Genomic DNA, 18,060 nt, shown 5'->3' with positions numbered 1-18,060 from the left:
CACTGTTTTAACTACTGTAGCTCTGTAACATGTTTTCAAGTTAGAAAGTAGGCGGCCTCCAGCTTTGTTTTTCTTTCGGTATTGTTTTGGCTTTAAAAATCCTTTCTAAGATTTCCCATGTGAATTTGGATTTTTTTTTCCCTATTTCATCAAAAAATGCCATTGAGATTTTGGTAGAGATTAAACTGAATCTATGGTCTGCTTTGGGAAGTATGACCATTTTAACAATATTAAGTCTTCCAATCCATAAACATAGGATCCCTTTTCCATTATTTGTATGTATCTTTTTAAATTTCTTTCAGCAATATTTTATAGTTTTCTGTGTACAAGTCTTTAGCCTTCTGGATTAAATCAACTTCTAAGTATTTTATTCTTTTTTGGTGCTATTGTAAGTGGGATTATTTTGTTTAACTTTCTTTTTTAGATTGTTCACTGTTAGTGTACAGAAATGCAACAGACTTTCACATGTCCACTGTATCTGCACCTCTGCTGAACTTATTCTAATTTTTTGTTGCTGTTGTTTAATCTTTAGGGTTTTCTGTATATAAGACTATCATCTGTGAACAGAGATAATCTGACTTCTTCCTTTCTCATCTGGATGCCTTTTATTTCTTGTTCTTGCCTAACTGCTCTGCTCAGGACTTCCAATACTATGCTGAATAAAAGTGGCAACACTAGGTACATCCTTGTCTTGTTTCTGATCCTGAGGGAAAAAAAGCTCTTCAGTTTTTCACCACTGGGGATAATGTTAGCTATGGGCTTGTCACAGATGGCCCTCTTTATGTTAAGGTATGTTCCTTCTAGTCCTAGTTTGTTGAGTGTTTTTTAATCATGGACAGGTGCTGAATTTTGTCAAATGTTTTTCTCTATCCACTGAGATGATCGTGTGGCTTCTGTCCTTCAGACCAAAACCATCCATCCATCCCTCCATCCTAAATAGAGAGAGACCATGCCAGAACAGGAGAGGGGGATAGGGGCGAAGGGAGAGGGAGAGAAGAATTCTAAGCAGGCTCCACAAGGCAGGGCTGGTCTCATGACCCTAAGATCATGACCTGAGTCCAAATCAAGAGTTGGACACTTAACCGAATGAGCCACTCAGGGGCCCCCAAACTAAAAACTTTTAAAGTCGAACTGATTTTTGTTTCTTTAATAAGAACTACAATCTACATATCCAACACAATCTTATTCTGTTATTCTGAGACTAGAAACTATAGACTTTTACAGCTGGTAGGGATCTTAGATGTCAACTAATCCAAGTGAGACCCAGAAAGATTAAATGGCTTGCCCAATATCTCAACGGAAGTTACCAGAAAGGCTAACACTAGATCCTAGTAGAAAATAGATAATTTTCTGTATTGCTCTCTTTCCAAACAACTTATCCTACATAAATACTCTAAAACCTGTGTGAAAATGTAGAAGGAAATGTAGGAAATGTAGAAGGAAATTACCAACATTAAAAAGGAGAAAACTAGGGATCCCTGGGTGGCTCAGTGGTTTACTGCCTGCCTTCGGCCCAGGGCGTGATTCTGGAGTCCCCGGATTGAGTCCCACATGAGACTCCCTGCATGGAGCCTGCTTCTCCCTCTGCCTATGTCTCTGTCTCTGTCTCTCTCTCTCTCTCTCATGAATAAATAAAATCTTAAAAAAAAAAAAAAAAAAGAAAAGAAAACTAGAAATGATACCTATGCTGTCGGCTGAAACTGGGGATTTAATTTTGACTTCATGGTTTTTCAATATCGATAGATCAGTAGGCAAGATAAACAGGTATGGATGTAAGCATATGTATAGTACATATATATGTACACACACCATCCAGCTCTGTCCACTAAGGGGGCTCAGGAACATAGATATCTCAGTATCAGTGAGTACATCTATACCAAAGTCCTGCTTTCTAAACCTCATTCTCCTCCTAAAAGAAACCAGGCCTCCTTGGATAAATGGCTGGTACCAGAGTGGGGGCAAGGAAGTACCAAATGAACCTGGACTTTTTCATGCCAGAAAGTAAAGAAGCACTCGAGAATGATGGGGCATGTCAAAAAGACACAGGTGCCAGCTTGAAGGGGCTCCCACTGGCCAAAGCTGGGATAATTCGCACATGAAAATAAGAATGGAAATGGATCATAATCCATAATCCACTGAAGAAAAAAATCCTTGACTCCATGCTGAGAGTTACAAAATTAAAAAAAATAAAAATAAAAAAATAAAAAAATATATATATATATATATATATGAGTCCGATGAGGAATGGGTATATTTACAATCTCAAAACAGCTCCACACAAAATACTTATGAATTCTATAAATGGGCAAACTAGCTTAACAGTGAAGAACTCTGGGAGACATCACCTTAATCAAATGTTCAAAGGATAAATACACCGGTAACAGGATGTGCAGATTTTTAAAGTCAAGAAAAGACTGTTTCAAATGTAAAAACACTAAAGAGACATGAAAACTAAATGTAATGTGTGTTTCTGGCCTGGATACATTTTTTCTATAAAAGACATTACTGGGGCATCTGTGCTAATAAAAATAAGCACCACAAGAACAGTAACATATTGATGTTACTTTCCCCATGTGGATGAATATGGCAAGAGGAAATAGCTTGTTGGTAGGAAATAGCCACTCAACTGTCCAGGATCACAGGACATCATATCAGGACCGTACTTTCAAATGCTTTTGGGTAAAAAAGCATTCTTGGTACTATACATACAATTTTTCTTTGATCTTGAGATTGTTTCAAAACAAAAAGTAAAATAACAAGAACAATGATGATGATTCCATTCTGTGATACCAAAGAAGAGAAGATACAAGATCCTTTGTAGGAACAGCAGAAGCTAGGGTAGGGGGTGAGGAAAGTATTTTTCCCCTTATCTCACCTTACCAAGAAAAAAGTTTACATAAGCAGGCAAGCTTCAAAGTTAAGTATTTTAACTATATTGGTTTATGATTCTTAAGCAACTTTTATTAAGTGTAGAAAATCACCTGAGGATGCAGAGTTGAATACTGTTTGTCTAGCAATAGTAACTTAGTGGGTCTTAATTATTTAATGATAAAGTTAAGAATTTTTACTCAATGTAAATTTTCATATATCACTTTTAGCTAGAAAGGCCCATCTACAACACCTACTGTCAGAGAATCACTAAAAAAATTTAAAAACACTAAATTACCGTTTGTGTGCTTCCTGTTTGCTGCGACATTCTTCACAGTAATATTTGTATTCACTGCACAGAGTTTCTGTGTTGCTAAAACCCCTGTGTAAAATTCAAAATAAACTGTATCAGAAAACCATGTATCCATTTAAAAATACTTTAAGCCAAAGATATTTATTAAATTTCAAAATAAGTAACTCTACCATTACCTTAAGCAGTGAGTGATCGATGTGTTTTGTTCCACGTCAACAGAAAGGTCTAAAAAATCTTCATCTTTGCTGCTTATCTGTAAAAATAGGGAATTACCTTTGATTTCTTTAAATATCAGTAAATCACTGCTCTGAAATGACAGAATTAAATGCATTCTATTCTTAGTTGTAAGTACATTAGAATTCTTTTTCCCCAAGTTCCAAAGAAATCTACTTGGTTGGGATTATCCAAAAGGACACTGAATGAATGACTCTCGTCATATGTACAGGTTAAACAGCAAAGTACATCTGTGACTGATTTCCCTTATTGGCAAAGGCTATGATGTGAAATCCCACTACTTTCCAAAACCTTGGTATTATTGTAAAGCATGAAACAAACTGCCCATATATACTAATTCTTTAAAAAAAAAATAGGCTAAGACTGAATGGGGATGCCTGGCAAAGGGCATGACACCTGTGTTATCACTCAAGGAAATAATTTAGCCTATAATGCCAAATTACATTCCTCATTGGTGGCCTTCTTTAATCTTTCTCAAAAAAAAGAAAAATCTAACATAAAGTTCTGTTTGAATTATGGGTTAATCATCTGATAAAAAAAACTTCATGTCATTACTTATTCATTAGAATTGGATTAGGACAGAACTTCAGGCATCAAATTTCCTTCAATGCTTAAGGTGACATGCAACAGATCTCTGACTGTGCCTCTCACCCATAATGGCTATACACCTAGCATAGTAAATGTGTTCCTACTTCAATAGTGCATCAGTTTTATAAGCTCAGTATCATTAATTTGTGACAGATTACATGGCTGAATGTATTATGTACTTCCGTAAATAAGAGTTGCTAGGAGTACCATGTGCACAAGGTCTAGTGATACCACAAGGTAAGTGATCTGGGTCTCAAAAGATTCGGTGAAGTGAGACCAGAAGAAAGCATTATACAACAGAAGAACACAAGAAAAGGGTGCTATTACAGCAACCCAGCCTCCTACCAACTGGGATATTAACAACTACAATACTAAAATCTGCCATATAAACACTGTTTTCTCCAAGAAGCCCACTCTGAACCTTCACAATTCCTTCCCACTCTCACCTGGATAGGTCAGCTCTACTATCCTCTGACTCCCACGGACTCTTGTGCTTACCTGAACCATAACATATTGTACTGGAACTGCCTATCTTGTTGACTAGCCTGCACTACCCTATGAGCATCCTGAGATCAGAATCTATGTCCTGTTCATCTTCTGCCAACCTCTATTCATCTTCTACCTGGCCTAATTAGTATATAAATACCTAAACAAAACTAAATGAAATATAATTAAGTGATAAAAAGAAATGAGCTACAAAGCTACAAAAAGACATGGAAGTACTTTAAATACACATGTGAAAGAAGACCATCTGAAAAGGCCTCATATTCTATGATTCTAACTATATGACATTCTGGAAAAGTCAAAGCTATCAAGGCATTAGTGGTTGCCAGGAATTTGGGGAGGAAGGAGGGATGACTTTGTGAAACAAAGAGGATTAGAGGATTTTTAGGTAAATCAAATTACTCTGTAAGATACTATAACCATAGATACATGTCATTATACATTTGTCAAAACAAACGGAACCACAGAACAGACAACCCAAGAGTGACTTCAATATGAATTACAGGGACGCCTGGGTGGTTCAGTGGTTGAGCCCCTGCCTTCGGCCCAGGGCATGACCCTGGAGACCTGGGATCAAGTCCCACATTGGGCTCCCTGCATGGAGCCTGCTTCTCTCTCTCTCTCTCCCTCTCTCATAAAATCTTAAAAAAATATATGAATTACAGATTTTAGTTAATAATGTATCATGATTGGCCCATCAACTGCAATTAATGTACCTCATTAAGAAATTATAAGGGAAAGTGGAAGACAGGAGATATTTGGGAACTTTCTGTACTTCCCACTCAATTTTTCTTACGTCTATTACTTAAAAAAAGAATACAGTTTATTAGTCTCCACTAGTGATTTATTTATCTGATTCAAACAAGTAATTATGTCAAACAAGTAATTATGTTATTCTTCCAAACATCCATAAAATATGTCTTACTTTTCTTGCTTGTGGACTCTCTTTCCCAATGGGCAATGTTATTCACCTATGCTATTAAGAACTAGTCATAAAACCATCATCATAGTAATGACTGGATTAGGCAAAAATCCTCAGTGGATGCTAAATCCCAGGGGAGATTCTGATGAACAAGATATTTGTGTCTCCCCACTGACTGGCTACTAGTTACCAGGACAAAAGAACCAGTCATTATCAACTAGAGACACCGAACAACACCTTGAATGGGAGATCAAAATTAATTTCACCAATGAGAGGCAGATGGATAGTATGCCAGGTGTGAAACCCTGAGAAAGATACAACAGTAACTGAATCACTGCAGCCAAGAATGCATACCTGGATCTAAGCAGAAGGAAACATTAGACAAACTCAGTATGCGAAATGTTAATTTTTTTTAAAAAGGACATATTCTTAAAAATGTAGATATCACAGAAGACAAAAACAAAAAACAAAAAACTATGTTCCAGATTAAAGGAGGCTAAAGAAAACATAACTAGATGCAATGCAAACTACTAAACTCTAAACTGGATTCTGTATGAAGGGGAAGAAATGCTATAAAGGGCACTGTTGGCTCCACTGGCAAAATTGAAAAACAGATGCCTGATCTTTCATTCCTCAAATGAGAAATGAGGTAACCAGGTAATGATAAAAAAAAAAAGGATCGGGTTATCTGATCCCACATAAAATCCATTTTCAAGCTTCTTCCCTACTGCTCATCCTTACAGAGTACCCCAACAAGTAGGTGCTTTCCCTTAGTTGAGTGTACACAGTATGCTTTAGTTTTTATTCCAGCAATAAACATAATTGTAGAGAAAGGGAAAATAAATTCATGTACCTCCCTGACCTGTAAATTTCTTATGAGCTTAACAAAGACAAAGACATATAATTTCCAGAACATATAATTTCTGGAACATAATTTCCAGAACTGAAACAAAATAAAATACAATTGACTCTTGAACAATGCAGGGGTTAGGGGTGCCAAAACCTCCTACCCTCTTCCCTGCGGTCAGAAATCCGTATATTAAGACTGACTCTTCAAAAAGCTAACTACTAATAGCCTCTGTTGGCCAGAAGCCTTACCAATAACATAAATACTCAATTAATACACATTCTGTATATGTATCATAGTATATATCACAATAAAGTCAGCTAGAGAAAATATTAAGAAAATCATAAAGAAAATACATTTATAGTAATATGTATTACTATACATACTATATATATAGTATATATATATATATACACTATATATACTATATATAAATCTCTATATATAAATCTAAAACTAAGTGGACCCACACAGTTCGAACCCCTGTTGTTCAAAGGCCAACTTGTGGTCCAAACTGCAGTATTTTTCTGTCACCTCAGGTATTCACTGCTAATAAGTGGCATTAAAAAAGATATACAGAGAGTCCTTTCAACTGACAAGTTCATCTTTAATAATCCATTTATACTACACCTAAGAAATTACAACCTTCTCTCATACTCATCCTCAAAAAGCTTTTAATAAAAATGAGTTAAGTCTGCTCTACACAAAATTTTATGACATACTTACAGTTTCACAAGTAAGACATCGGGTTTCATTTGTCAATGTTCCCTGAAAAATCTCATGAACCCACGTTGGGTCTGGTGTGCTGTTGTTGTTCTCACTGTCAATATTACCGTTAGGTAAACGGCCATTTTGTTTTTCTTGCTTTCTCTCTTCTTGTAAAATATCGGCAATTGTATTTAGAAGGTAATTTAAGAATTCATGGGCATCTTGTTGCATGTAGTTGTCAAAAAGTTCTAAAAATAAAAATATATTAGAGATTTACCTTAGAATTAGTAACTTCATTAAAACTAAACTTAAATATCTAGTATTCTATCAGAACTAAGTTCAACCGATTGGTATTGTTGGTCATATACAAGAAATAGATTACCTTTCACATAAAAGTATGACTAAACTGGGAGAAAATACAGATAAGATGAATGTGAATCCTCATTTTAAAGCAACAATACTAAGTAATCCACAAGAAAAGGGCAAAACAAATCCTATCCTAATACATATAATGGAATGAGGATATTATGGAAGAGATCAGAAACAATTGCTTTTTATTAGCTCATCTTATTATTCCACAAAGATTATAATATGGCAAGTTTATTTTTTTATGTATATATTTATTTGACACAGCAAGTTTTAAAACAGAAGCTAGACAACCTTTTGCAAATGCAAAGCCAATTTTGTAAGAGCTACACAGAAAGTCTGTTGAAATGATAATGACTGGGTCATGCCTTCTAGGGATTCAAAGGTGAGGCCTATAATCTAGGACTTTTCAAAGTGTCTCCAGGTGACCTTGATCTGCAGTAGGAATCAAAAAGGTATCACAAATTATCTATTCAAGCCAAATAATCTCTAAAATGTGAGATTTTACAACTCTATGAAATGTTCCCCTGTTAACTATACAAAATCAATGAATATACTGGAAAAACAGTCACTAACATGAAGGGCTTTATACCCTGCACCTGACATGACACAACCTAAAACTGAAAGGTAAAGATTTCATAGGCAGTATCCTCTTTGATCTTTTTAACACTCTGCGACACTGTTATTATCTTCCAAATGAGGGAACGGGATCAGAGAGGGAAAGTCATATTGCCAGGAAGTGGCAGGCCCAGGACACAAACCCGGCAGTCTGACTCCACAAGCTGCATACAGAAGAGCATCCCAGGGTGACCCACCCACACAAGGGCATCTGTGTCTTAGTCATCAAACCCATGGAGAAAATTACCTAGTCAGAAAATGTTTATCTTTAGATCCTCGATGCACATTTAATAAATTCCAGAAAGATTACAGTTAACATTTTTTTGAGTAAAATAATACAACTAGGAATAAAACTTATAGAAAGACTAATATTAAAAAAATTACATTTTAAAAGAGTTACAGTTATGACTGCATAAAATTAAGTTCTGTGCATTAGAAATCAATGAAAAAGTTTTTTAAAAAACTATTAAGGGCAGCCCCGGTGGCCCAGCGGTTTACTGCCACCTTCAGCACAGGGCATGATCCTGGAGACCTGGGATCGAGTCCCACGTCGGGCTCTCTGCGTGGAGCCTGCTCCTCCCTCTGCCTGTCTCTGCCTCTCTCTCTCTCTGTATCTCATGAGTAAATAAATAAAATCTTAAAAAAAAAAACTATTAACATTGTTAATACATAAAGAGCTTATATAAAAAGAAAATACAAAGTATGGAAGGGATGTGAAATCAACAATTTATAGAAGAAAAATTCAAAAGGTTAAGAAACATGGGAAAATGTTCAACCTCATGGTAATCAAAAAGGCCTTGATTTTCCAGCCTGTAAAATGGAATACCATCTTTCTTTGCAAACTTATTCTACAAACAGAATGGGAAAAAGTGAAGATGTGGATTTGGGCGGTGTATTCATAGAAAATAAAGAAATGATTTTAATCTTGGTGACAAAAAGACCTTTAAAAAGCATCAGATTTGGGATCCCTGGTGGCGCAGCAGTTTGGCTCCTGCTTTTGGCCCATGGCGCGATCCTGGAGACCCGGGATCGAGTCCCACGTTGGGCTCCCGGTGCATGGAGCCTGCTTCTCCCTCTGCCTGTGTCTCTGCCCCTCTCTTTCTCTCTCTCTCTCTCTCTCTCTCTCTCTGTGACTATCATAAGTAAATAAAAATTAAAAAAAAAAAAAGCATCAGATTAAGGTGCAGCTACTAGAGTAAGGCTGTCTGGATACCTATGATGGTTCTATTTTTAATTACCTACATGTCGCAGGCAATTTACTTAACCTCTTTCTTGGATTTGAAGTCAAATCCAGTAATATTAATGCAGTTAGAGCCACACTTCATTTCTCTGCTGTAAGCTTGTCCTGAGGGATGTGATTAGCCTTCAACAAACTCCTTATGTTACTTTTTAGAACAATAAAAGCCCTGAGTCCTAAGAGATACTGCATTAGCCTATGTGGACTTAACATATCTGATCTGTAATTTGGTCTTCTATGTGTCCAGTGCTTTTTGCCCATAAGGGATAGATCCAAGTATTGTAACACCATTCCCCATACCCCACACCCAGCAGAAGTACATGTGTCACTCCCAACACTGTGACACAGCCCACCCTTCCTGGCAGTCTACTCCATCTCCCTGAGACCAAGCCAAGTCATGCTCATAGCTCTTAGATGGTTCCACCCCACACAAGACCAGTCTAGGCCAATGCTGGGATAATTTAAGTCAATTCCCTCTCACCTTGCCTCTCAATGCAATAATCCTTCATCCCTGAAAATACTGATCCACTTCCCAAAACCACTCTCCCATCCTCTACTATTTTCATCCGTTTCTTGTTTCTCATTTCCTTCCTTATCCTTGGGTTTTTCTTCTTTCTCAACCCTTTCTGTTGTTTCCTCCAGAAACCACTTTCTTTTCTAAACTCCCCATCTCTTCAACTTTTGGCATTTTCTAGCTGGCTTCTGCCACTTCTAAATCAATTATACTTTCATTTGCATATGAAAATCCACCCTCAGTCAAAAAAGCTACCCTGAACCTCCTTCCTTCTGTGGTCATCTGCCAACTTCCCCTCACCTGCTGATTCATGGTCTCTTTGTCCATTCTGACTCCCTCACTAACCACACTTTAAAAGTGTCCAGGCAGCTTCTATAAATGCACATGACATCCTTAGAAGTCCCCTTTTCATCTCTCATGTATTCATCCATCCCCAGGCCACAAAATCTACAACCACCCAGGTCCACTAAAAACTAGAAGGAAATTATGCTCGAGTTGTTCAGGGGGCTCAAGGAAAGTACAAACAAATTGGAAAGTCAGGGAGAAATCTAAAAGGAAGGATAATGGGAGAGGACTGGTAAAAACAATTTATAAACACTCTAAGGGCCTAGCTTAAAGTGAGATGCAAACAATTCACTGCGATGGATCTCTATATGCTGGTTCAATGCCACAAACTAAGTAGGCTCTTTTCCACTGAAGTGTTTTATAACCGAAGTTTTCAAAGAATATATTTTTGCCATAAATATTGAAAATAAACTACAAAATTAAAATACCTAAGTAAAAAATTTTCTGGCTAATAAAAAGTCCCATTTTTCCTGTTGAATTATTTTAGCATCTATGCGTGTCTTTCAAAATAATTACTTTTTGTAAAGCAAAAATGTGCAAAAAAAATTTTTTTTAAACTTGAAACACTTTTTTTGGGATATTCTTCTAACACAGAACAATGACTTCACATTCACAGAGATACCTCAAATGACTTGAATGCTCTGGAAATGAGATGTAAAATAAACCAGAAAATACTCTTTAAGCATTTTGTTCAAAAATTTAAAATAATTTATAGTCCATTTTGCATAAATACAGTATGCTGAATGTGCCAGAATCTTGCTGTGCCTATGAGTAGCCAATATAGATTTTAAAAATTCAACCAGGACCACATAAACATCAAAACAACATCAACTGAGTGGCTGCAGACAATCTCTGTAAACTATTACATTTAATTTCTAAAATCTTGGTTTCCTTCTGGTTTGCTTTCTTCTTTGCTAAGTAGCACAATGGGAAAGGTGTTCTTCAAAGTTGCTTTGGTAAATTAAACAAAATCACTCATTCATTCACTCATTCATCAAGTATTTAGGAAGCACCTACTATGTGCCAGGAACTGGATTATGTGCTGGGAATACAATGGTGAGCAAAAACAAATGGGTTCCCTCCATCATGGAACTGACAGTCTAGTGGGAGAGACAGATAATTTCATTAATAAATGTATATATCAAAGGTATAAATTATTAAACTCCTAATATAGCTGTAACATTAATGCAAAAAAAAACAAACCCTAAATCAATGCTTTAAAATGTTATGTGTTCTTCACAACTCAGAAATAGCCTAGGTTTTATTACACAAAAAAATCTTTCATGCTCTTTTGGAGAAAAAGGATTAATGAATATGGGGAATTATTTACTCAAATCTACCTAAGAGGGGTTATTTGTGATTATTTCCTCACTTAAGGAAGACTAATACTTAAATATATACTTATATATTTATATTACTATCTCTTGATATCACCTGAAACATCACTGTGTACATACAGGTTTCTTGAGAATAAAGATCTTTTCTATCTCATTCACTGCTGTATCCCCAGCACTGAGAACAGTGCCTGCCACATATTTAGATGTGCTTGACATTTTATGAATGAATGAACAAGGTAATGAACGAATGAATGAACAACCTACCAAATGAACGACGGGGCTGAAATAGCTACGATGATATGAGAAGAATAAATCTGTCCCAAAACAACAGCATGAACCAAGTATGCTGCTAAGATTCAGTGAGTCAGAGTGCACACCTCCAAGTGCCAGCTAATGCATCTTTGAAGCCCACCTTAAATGACCCCAAGTTGAGTCAATGCTAGCACAGAATTAGATCATCGATCTATGTTTTCATTCTTCTAAAATAACAGAGTGCCTATAGGAAGTTAGTGTGAAAATAGAGGGCTTCATTTCTTACCTAGATTAGTGCAATAGCTTCCTGGCTGGTCTACCTGCTTGTACTCATGCTCCCCATGCCCACTCATTCCCACTGCCATGCCACTCAGCAGCCAGAGTGATCCCTTCCTAAAGCAGATCGAAACCTATCACCCACCTGGCTCAGCACCCTCCCATGGCTTGCCATGGCTTTCAAAATAACACCCAAGCTCCAGGCCTTGCCTTTTCTATCTTCATCGTACTCCATTCCAGCCACATTAATTTCCTTGTTGTCCTTCAAGCACTCAGGGCAGCTGCAATTTTAATTCTACCCTAGAATGATTTTGCCTCAGACATTCCAATGGCTTCTCACTTCAACTCTCTAACATATCAACTCCCTTTCCATGCCTTAACTTTTTTCATGGCGATAATACATTGTATTACATGACTGTTCATCTTACCCACTAGTTTCTGGCACTCAGCAGAAGCTAAATATATTATAGTTAATAAATTCAAACATTCAGCTGGTTTCCCATCATCAAAGATAACACACTTATGGAGCAAGTGTTATCACACTGTAAAAGTATACTATGCTACAGTTCTGATATGCTATGATTAGGTAACATGAATTAAAATTTTGAAAACAAAAATCCATTAATAAAATGAAAATAGATTCTTCCCAAGTAATATCAAAATGATTAGTTATATAAAGTAATAGTGGTTAACACAATTTGGAGCTAATATCTACTGAAAATATAAAACATGAATTTTACAGCATACCATGGATGAAAACTGATTTAAGAACAACAGTCCAACAGTGAAAGTTGGTGGAAATTCTGAAATGGGCAACATCCATTTGTTCCAGAAATAAAAAAATAAAATAAAAATAAAAAATAAATTAAAAAAAAAAACAACCAGCAAACATAATCTCAGAAGGAGAGTTTAAAGCAATGGATAGCCCATTAAATCCTCTTTAATTTGTATGCTCTCATCTACAAGTAAAAAATCAAAAAGTAAAACTATATTTCAAAACACACAAAAGTCAGCAATATCAAATATTAATCATGCTTTTCCATTAAATACTGTTTCCGAGATACAGAAAAATGAAATAAAACTATGAGAAGATAATTTGGAGTATTTATCCTGAAATCAGTTTCATTGAACAAAAGTTTTAAGAAGTCCATTGTGCATCAATTTACTGTCTAAACATAAAAATTTTCAGAAAATATTGATTAAAAAATAATAAACAGTGTAAAGACATCCCAGGTTTGACAAGCAAACATATAAAGCCACATATACATAGCTTTCAAAACACAGTAACTTGAGCTCAGTGTTCAGCATAACTTAATTTAAATTTAAAAAATCACTGCACACTTATAAGAAGAGATAGGACAGAGCTTGCTTCTTTCTCTTTCCCATGTGGGGACACAGCAAGAAGGCAGCCATCTGCAAACCAGGAAAAGAGCCTGTATCAGACACTGAAGCTGCCAGCACTTTACTCTTGGATTTCTCAGCCTCCAGAACTGTAAGAAACACAAGTCTATTGTTTAGGCCTCCCAATCTATAGTAGTTTTGTTACAGCAGCCCAAACTAAGAGCATATACAATATATTGAAGAATAAGGTCAAGGGGTGCCTGGGTGGCTCAACTGGTTAAGCGTTCAACTCTTCTGGCTCAGGTCATGATGGCAGAGTCGTGAGACCAGGCACTGCATTTGGGCCCTGCACCCAGCTCCACACTCAGCAGGGAGTCTACTTGAAATTCTCTCCTTTCTCTCCCTGTGCCCCTCCCACATGTATGCTTATGCGTGCTCTCTCTAAAATAAAGAAATCCTAAAAAAAAAAAAAAAAAAAAAAAAGAATAAGGGTCAAGAAAAATGTACTATTAACTGAAAAAGAAAATAATGTGGCGGATGCCTTGGTGGCTCAGCGGTTGAGCATCTGCCTTTGGCTCAGGGCCTGATCCCGGAGTCCCGGGATAGAGTCCCACATCAGGCTCCCTGCATGGAGCCTGCTTCTTCCTCTGCCTGTGTCTCTGCCTCTCTCTCTGTGTCTCTTATGAATAAATAAATATTTTTTAAAAAGAATATGTATTTTGTGTTTCATGTTTTTGATGCTGAACATTGCTAAAATACAAAAAAAAAAAAAAATCACCAAGAAAGGATGGCATGTTCAATTACCACATACGTGAATTTTCTTCTAGGACAAAATTCTTGAAGTTTCATACCAATACACACAAAAAGACTGAGAGGACTTGGATCACTCAGCTACATTCTAGCAGAGCTGTATTTGGCATTCTTAAAAGTAGAAGATACTACACAGATCAATAATTTAAGAAAGTAAAGATGTTTAGCCTTTATAGGGAAAACACAAAAAGATGTATTTTTGTGAGCGAATGATTAACTGCTTTTTATCTGAATATGGTGGAAACGAACAAAATCTCTAACACGTGAATCAGATTCAAGAACAACAGCTTATCGCCATATTTTCTCAGTGTCTTCTTACATTTTGGGAAACTAGATATGATCCAGGTTTATCTCAATTCATGGGATAATGAACAATGCCAACTGAGTTAAGGAAAGGATTATTTAATGGTGTGTTTAATAACCAGTCTCAAAGACCTATCAAATCTTATTTCTGGGGGCATCTTTTGATAACAAATCAAACTAAAAACACCACTCAATTTTATTTCTACAATGATAAAAATGCCTAAATCAAACAAAACCCAGCATTCTACATGCTCCTTAAATCCCACTTAAATTTCTTGAGGTAACATACCACACTAGACAGAATATAGGATCTGGATGTCAGGAAGATGGGACAAGCCATTTTAAGTACTCTGAGATTCACTATCTCATGTAAAGTGAGGTAATAACATGACTTCAGGGTTTGCTATGCGCATTAGACGAAAAACATTTAGGGGAGAAAAAAGAAGTGAGGCTTAATCAGTAACTATTTTAAAAAGGAGGTGAGTGGAGTTAAAACCACCTACCCTAAGCCAAAAAGTTTTATTATTCTGGCTTTTCTCCTGAAGTATGACCCCTGGCAAGCTTTTTGGCTTCCACTCCTTGTATGGCTAAAATGGGGGAAATAACCTGCTCCCTAATTCAGGATAGTATATAAGGATCAAATAGGTTAATATACATAAAAGCATTACAAAAACTACAAATAACACGACGGGGGTGGGGGGGAACCCAACTTCACTCTGGATAGGAAAGCCAAGCAGGCACCAACAAAAAAAAAAAAAAAAAAGGAAGAAAGAAGAAGAAAAAAGAAAAGAAGAAGAAGGAGGAGGAGGAGGAGGAGAAAGAGAAAGAGGAGGAGAAAGAGAAAGAGAAAGAGAAAGAGAAAGAGAGAAAAGAAAAGAAAAGAAAAGAAAAGAAAAGAAAAGAAAAGAAAAGAAAGAAAACAAAACAAGTTATCATTTCTCATTTCCTGGCATACAGAATTTGGTCTTTGCAGAACATACTTCCAACATTAATCACACCTCCTATTAAATTACTGTGTGACTATCTCCTCACTAAACTGGTAGTACTTCCTTAAAGACAAGAACATCAACTTTGGTTTTCCAATGGCTAACATCCTTCAGGCTTGGAAGACGCTTGGTCAGTGCTTGATGAAATCTAATATGCTGTATTTACCCTTCCTGTTATGTGAAAATACATTCAGAAGTAGAAGAATTACCATTTTCCTTCCGTAATCTTGTTATGAACTTCTTAGGAGGAATCACCCCAACCTTCTTCTTCTGAGTCGCTATACTATGGAAGAGGTCTGCTAGGCAGGTAAGAAGGTTCTCCTTCTTCCTAGGTTGGCTCTTGTACGCTAGAACTTTTTCCCGAAATGGACGACAAAAATAAAGTGCTTGAAGAACTGAATTACAGTAGCAGGTATTCCCAAACTAGAATAGAAAAAAAAAAAATCTTGTTAAACTTGGGGCAACACATTTTCAAGAGAAAGAATTTCCATGTGTATAGTTAAGAAAACAGAAGGAAGGCAGTGAACTTATGATCCTCATAAATTAAAAGTCATCTGAGAGTAGAAATAATTACTCCGACTGCAAATTTGCCATCTTAACATTAAATGGATGCTCTAGGCATTGGCTTCAGGTTAAAACTGAAGGAAAAAATATGTAATAAATTTGGTTGTTATGAAAACTGACTTAAACTATACAGTTTAAACAGTGAGAATAGTTAAGGCTTAGAATTCTGTATAATTTCTTCTTCAATTTCCATTTGCTGCATTTTGGACCCTAAACATTTCATATATTATACATTTTAAAATAGAACTCTCAAAAATTATTTAAAAACCCCCACAAAACTGAGGTATTCTATCAGATTAAGTGCCATTCAAATATAAAAACAAGGGACCCCTGGGTGACTCAGTCAGTTGAGGGTCTGCCTTCAGCTCAGGTCAAGATCCCAGGGTCCTGGGATGGAGCCCGAATGGGACTTTCCTGCTCAGCAGAATTTGCTCTTCCCTCTACCTCTGATCCTCTTCCCCTGCTCATGCTCTCGAGCTCTCTGTCGAATAAAAAACCTTTTATTAACAGTAACAAACACCAAAAATTAAAAAGTGAAGTAAAATGAGATCCTCTGAACTGTTAAAAATTTTCAATGTGCCAGCATGACCACCACTGAAATGCTGTGATGCCCAGTCACATCACTTGTGATCTATTACAAACAGACTTCAGGTGCATTCAATCCTCAACTACTAACCAACTTCCTACTGGCCATGTGATCTGGAGTGTGTAACTACAGCTTCCTGAACTTCAACTTCCTCCTCTTTAATAATGGGGAAAAATAATATCGCCTTATGAGAAAATGACACACATTTTGGCAACATTTATTGTCTTCCTTTTCCCTTCCCATTAATAGATACTGGCTCCCAAAGCCGGCTGATAAAACATCCAAGAGTTGATCGATGAAGACTTGGGGAGACTTTGAAAGTATAAAAAAAGGAAAGAGGGCAATTTTCACAGCACTACCTGCAATGATGTCACATACTACCTAAAAAGTTAGGCAGAAAAGACTGTTTTAAGAATGGGCAATATAGGGGCACCTGGGTGGCCCTGCTGGTTATGCGCCAGATTCTTAGTTTCTGCTTGGTGGTGATCTCATCGTCATCTTGGGCCATGGATCAAGCCCCAACTCAGGCTCTGCACTCAGCGCATAAGAGATTCTCTCTCTCTCCCTCTCCCTCTGTCTCTCCACTACCACCTTCCCACTCATACACACACTCTCTAAAAATGAATAAATAAATCTTTTTAAAAAGGGGCAATGTCAAACACATATCCACAGACATGTCCGTGTTTGCTTATATTTAAAAACTAATAAAAATGGTTATTTATGGAGAAAGTGGAGAGGAATCAAGGTACATTTTTAAAAGCATTTGCTTTGCACTGGTTTTTTTTTTTTTTTTTAAGTAAGTTAAATCGAAAAGATCTCAGAGGAAAAAAAGAAATTCCTAAAGCTGAAAGGAAACAGAGATCAGCGAAACCTAAATGTTTATCTAGTCCACTGGAGAATTACACAAAAAATTAGTTTGAGCAACTTTAAAACACAGAATTTTTACTATACATGCCTACTGAAACAGTCTGAGAATAAAAAAAGAAATCTTAAATGCATTCAGTAATCACATTGTTAGAACTAATTAATTGACACTGTTATTTTGAAATTACTATATATTTTTGTAGGACAAAGCAAGCAAAGAATTACGTTAATATCCTTAGGAACCCAAACTGTTAATGCAAAAGAAAAAAGACACAATAATTAAGGTAAGAGTAAAAGCCCTATAAACTTAAATTGGAATCTGAAGTATCAGTATAAGCTCATGTCTTTTTATAAGTGTGTGTGTGTTTTCAACTTCTATCCACCAAAAAGACCTAGCAAGCAGCCCCAAATTTCCTGGCACACTGACTGTAATCTCAAAAAACCATTTTCCCACAAAAAGGAACTAGGATGCCTTGCAGATATGGCTACACTAGGTCTGGGACAGGAAATATACAAATGCAGATTAGCCGAAAATACCTCTTTATGTGGATTCAAGAGCCAACTTTCATCAAAAAGAAATACTGTGATTGATAAAAAGCACATCAACTACATAAAAATTTATGAATAATGACTTTTTAAAAACCCTTCATTAGTCTTCACGGAAATTATAAACTAAT

The 18,060-nt window shown here is 36.4% G+C and overlaps 1 protein-coding gene across 3 annotated transcripts in view; it reads right to left on the bottom strand.

Annotated features, from left to right (window-relative positions):
• The window catches only part of USP12 (ubiquitin specific peptidase 12), an 87,888-nt gene that overhangs the window by 14,776 nt on the left and 55,052 nt on the right, over window positions 1–18,060 (bottom strand). For 2 of the 3 annotated variants that reach the window (XM_038573408.1, XM_038573407.1), the window contains exons 3-6: window positions 15,579–15,792; window positions 7,003–7,232; window positions 3,358–3,434; window positions 3,167–3,250 (exon numbers count right to left, since the gene is read on the bottom strand). In XM_038573408.1, coding sequence (XP_038429336.1) covers window positions 3,167–3,250; window positions 3,358–3,434; window positions 7,003–7,232; window positions 15,579–15,792 — 605 coding nt within the window. Of the gene's footprint in view, window positions 1–3,166; window positions 3,251–3,357; window positions 3,435–7,002; window positions 7,233–11,081; window positions 11,165–15,578; window positions 15,793–18,060 lie in introns of those variants that run through there. The other variant, XM_038573409.1, reaches the window with a different exon arrangement.

The sequence above is a fragment of the Canis lupus genome, chromosome 25 (genome assembly GCF_011100685.1).
Source record: "Canis lupus familiaris isolate Mischka breed German Shepherd chromosome 25, alternate assembly UU_Cfam_GSD_1.0, whole genome shotgun sequence".
NCBI classification, from domain to species: Eukaryota; Metazoa; Chordata; class Mammalia; order Carnivora; family Canidae; genus Canis; species Canis lupus.
This window is presented reverse-complemented; position numbering and strand designations above follow the sequence as displayed.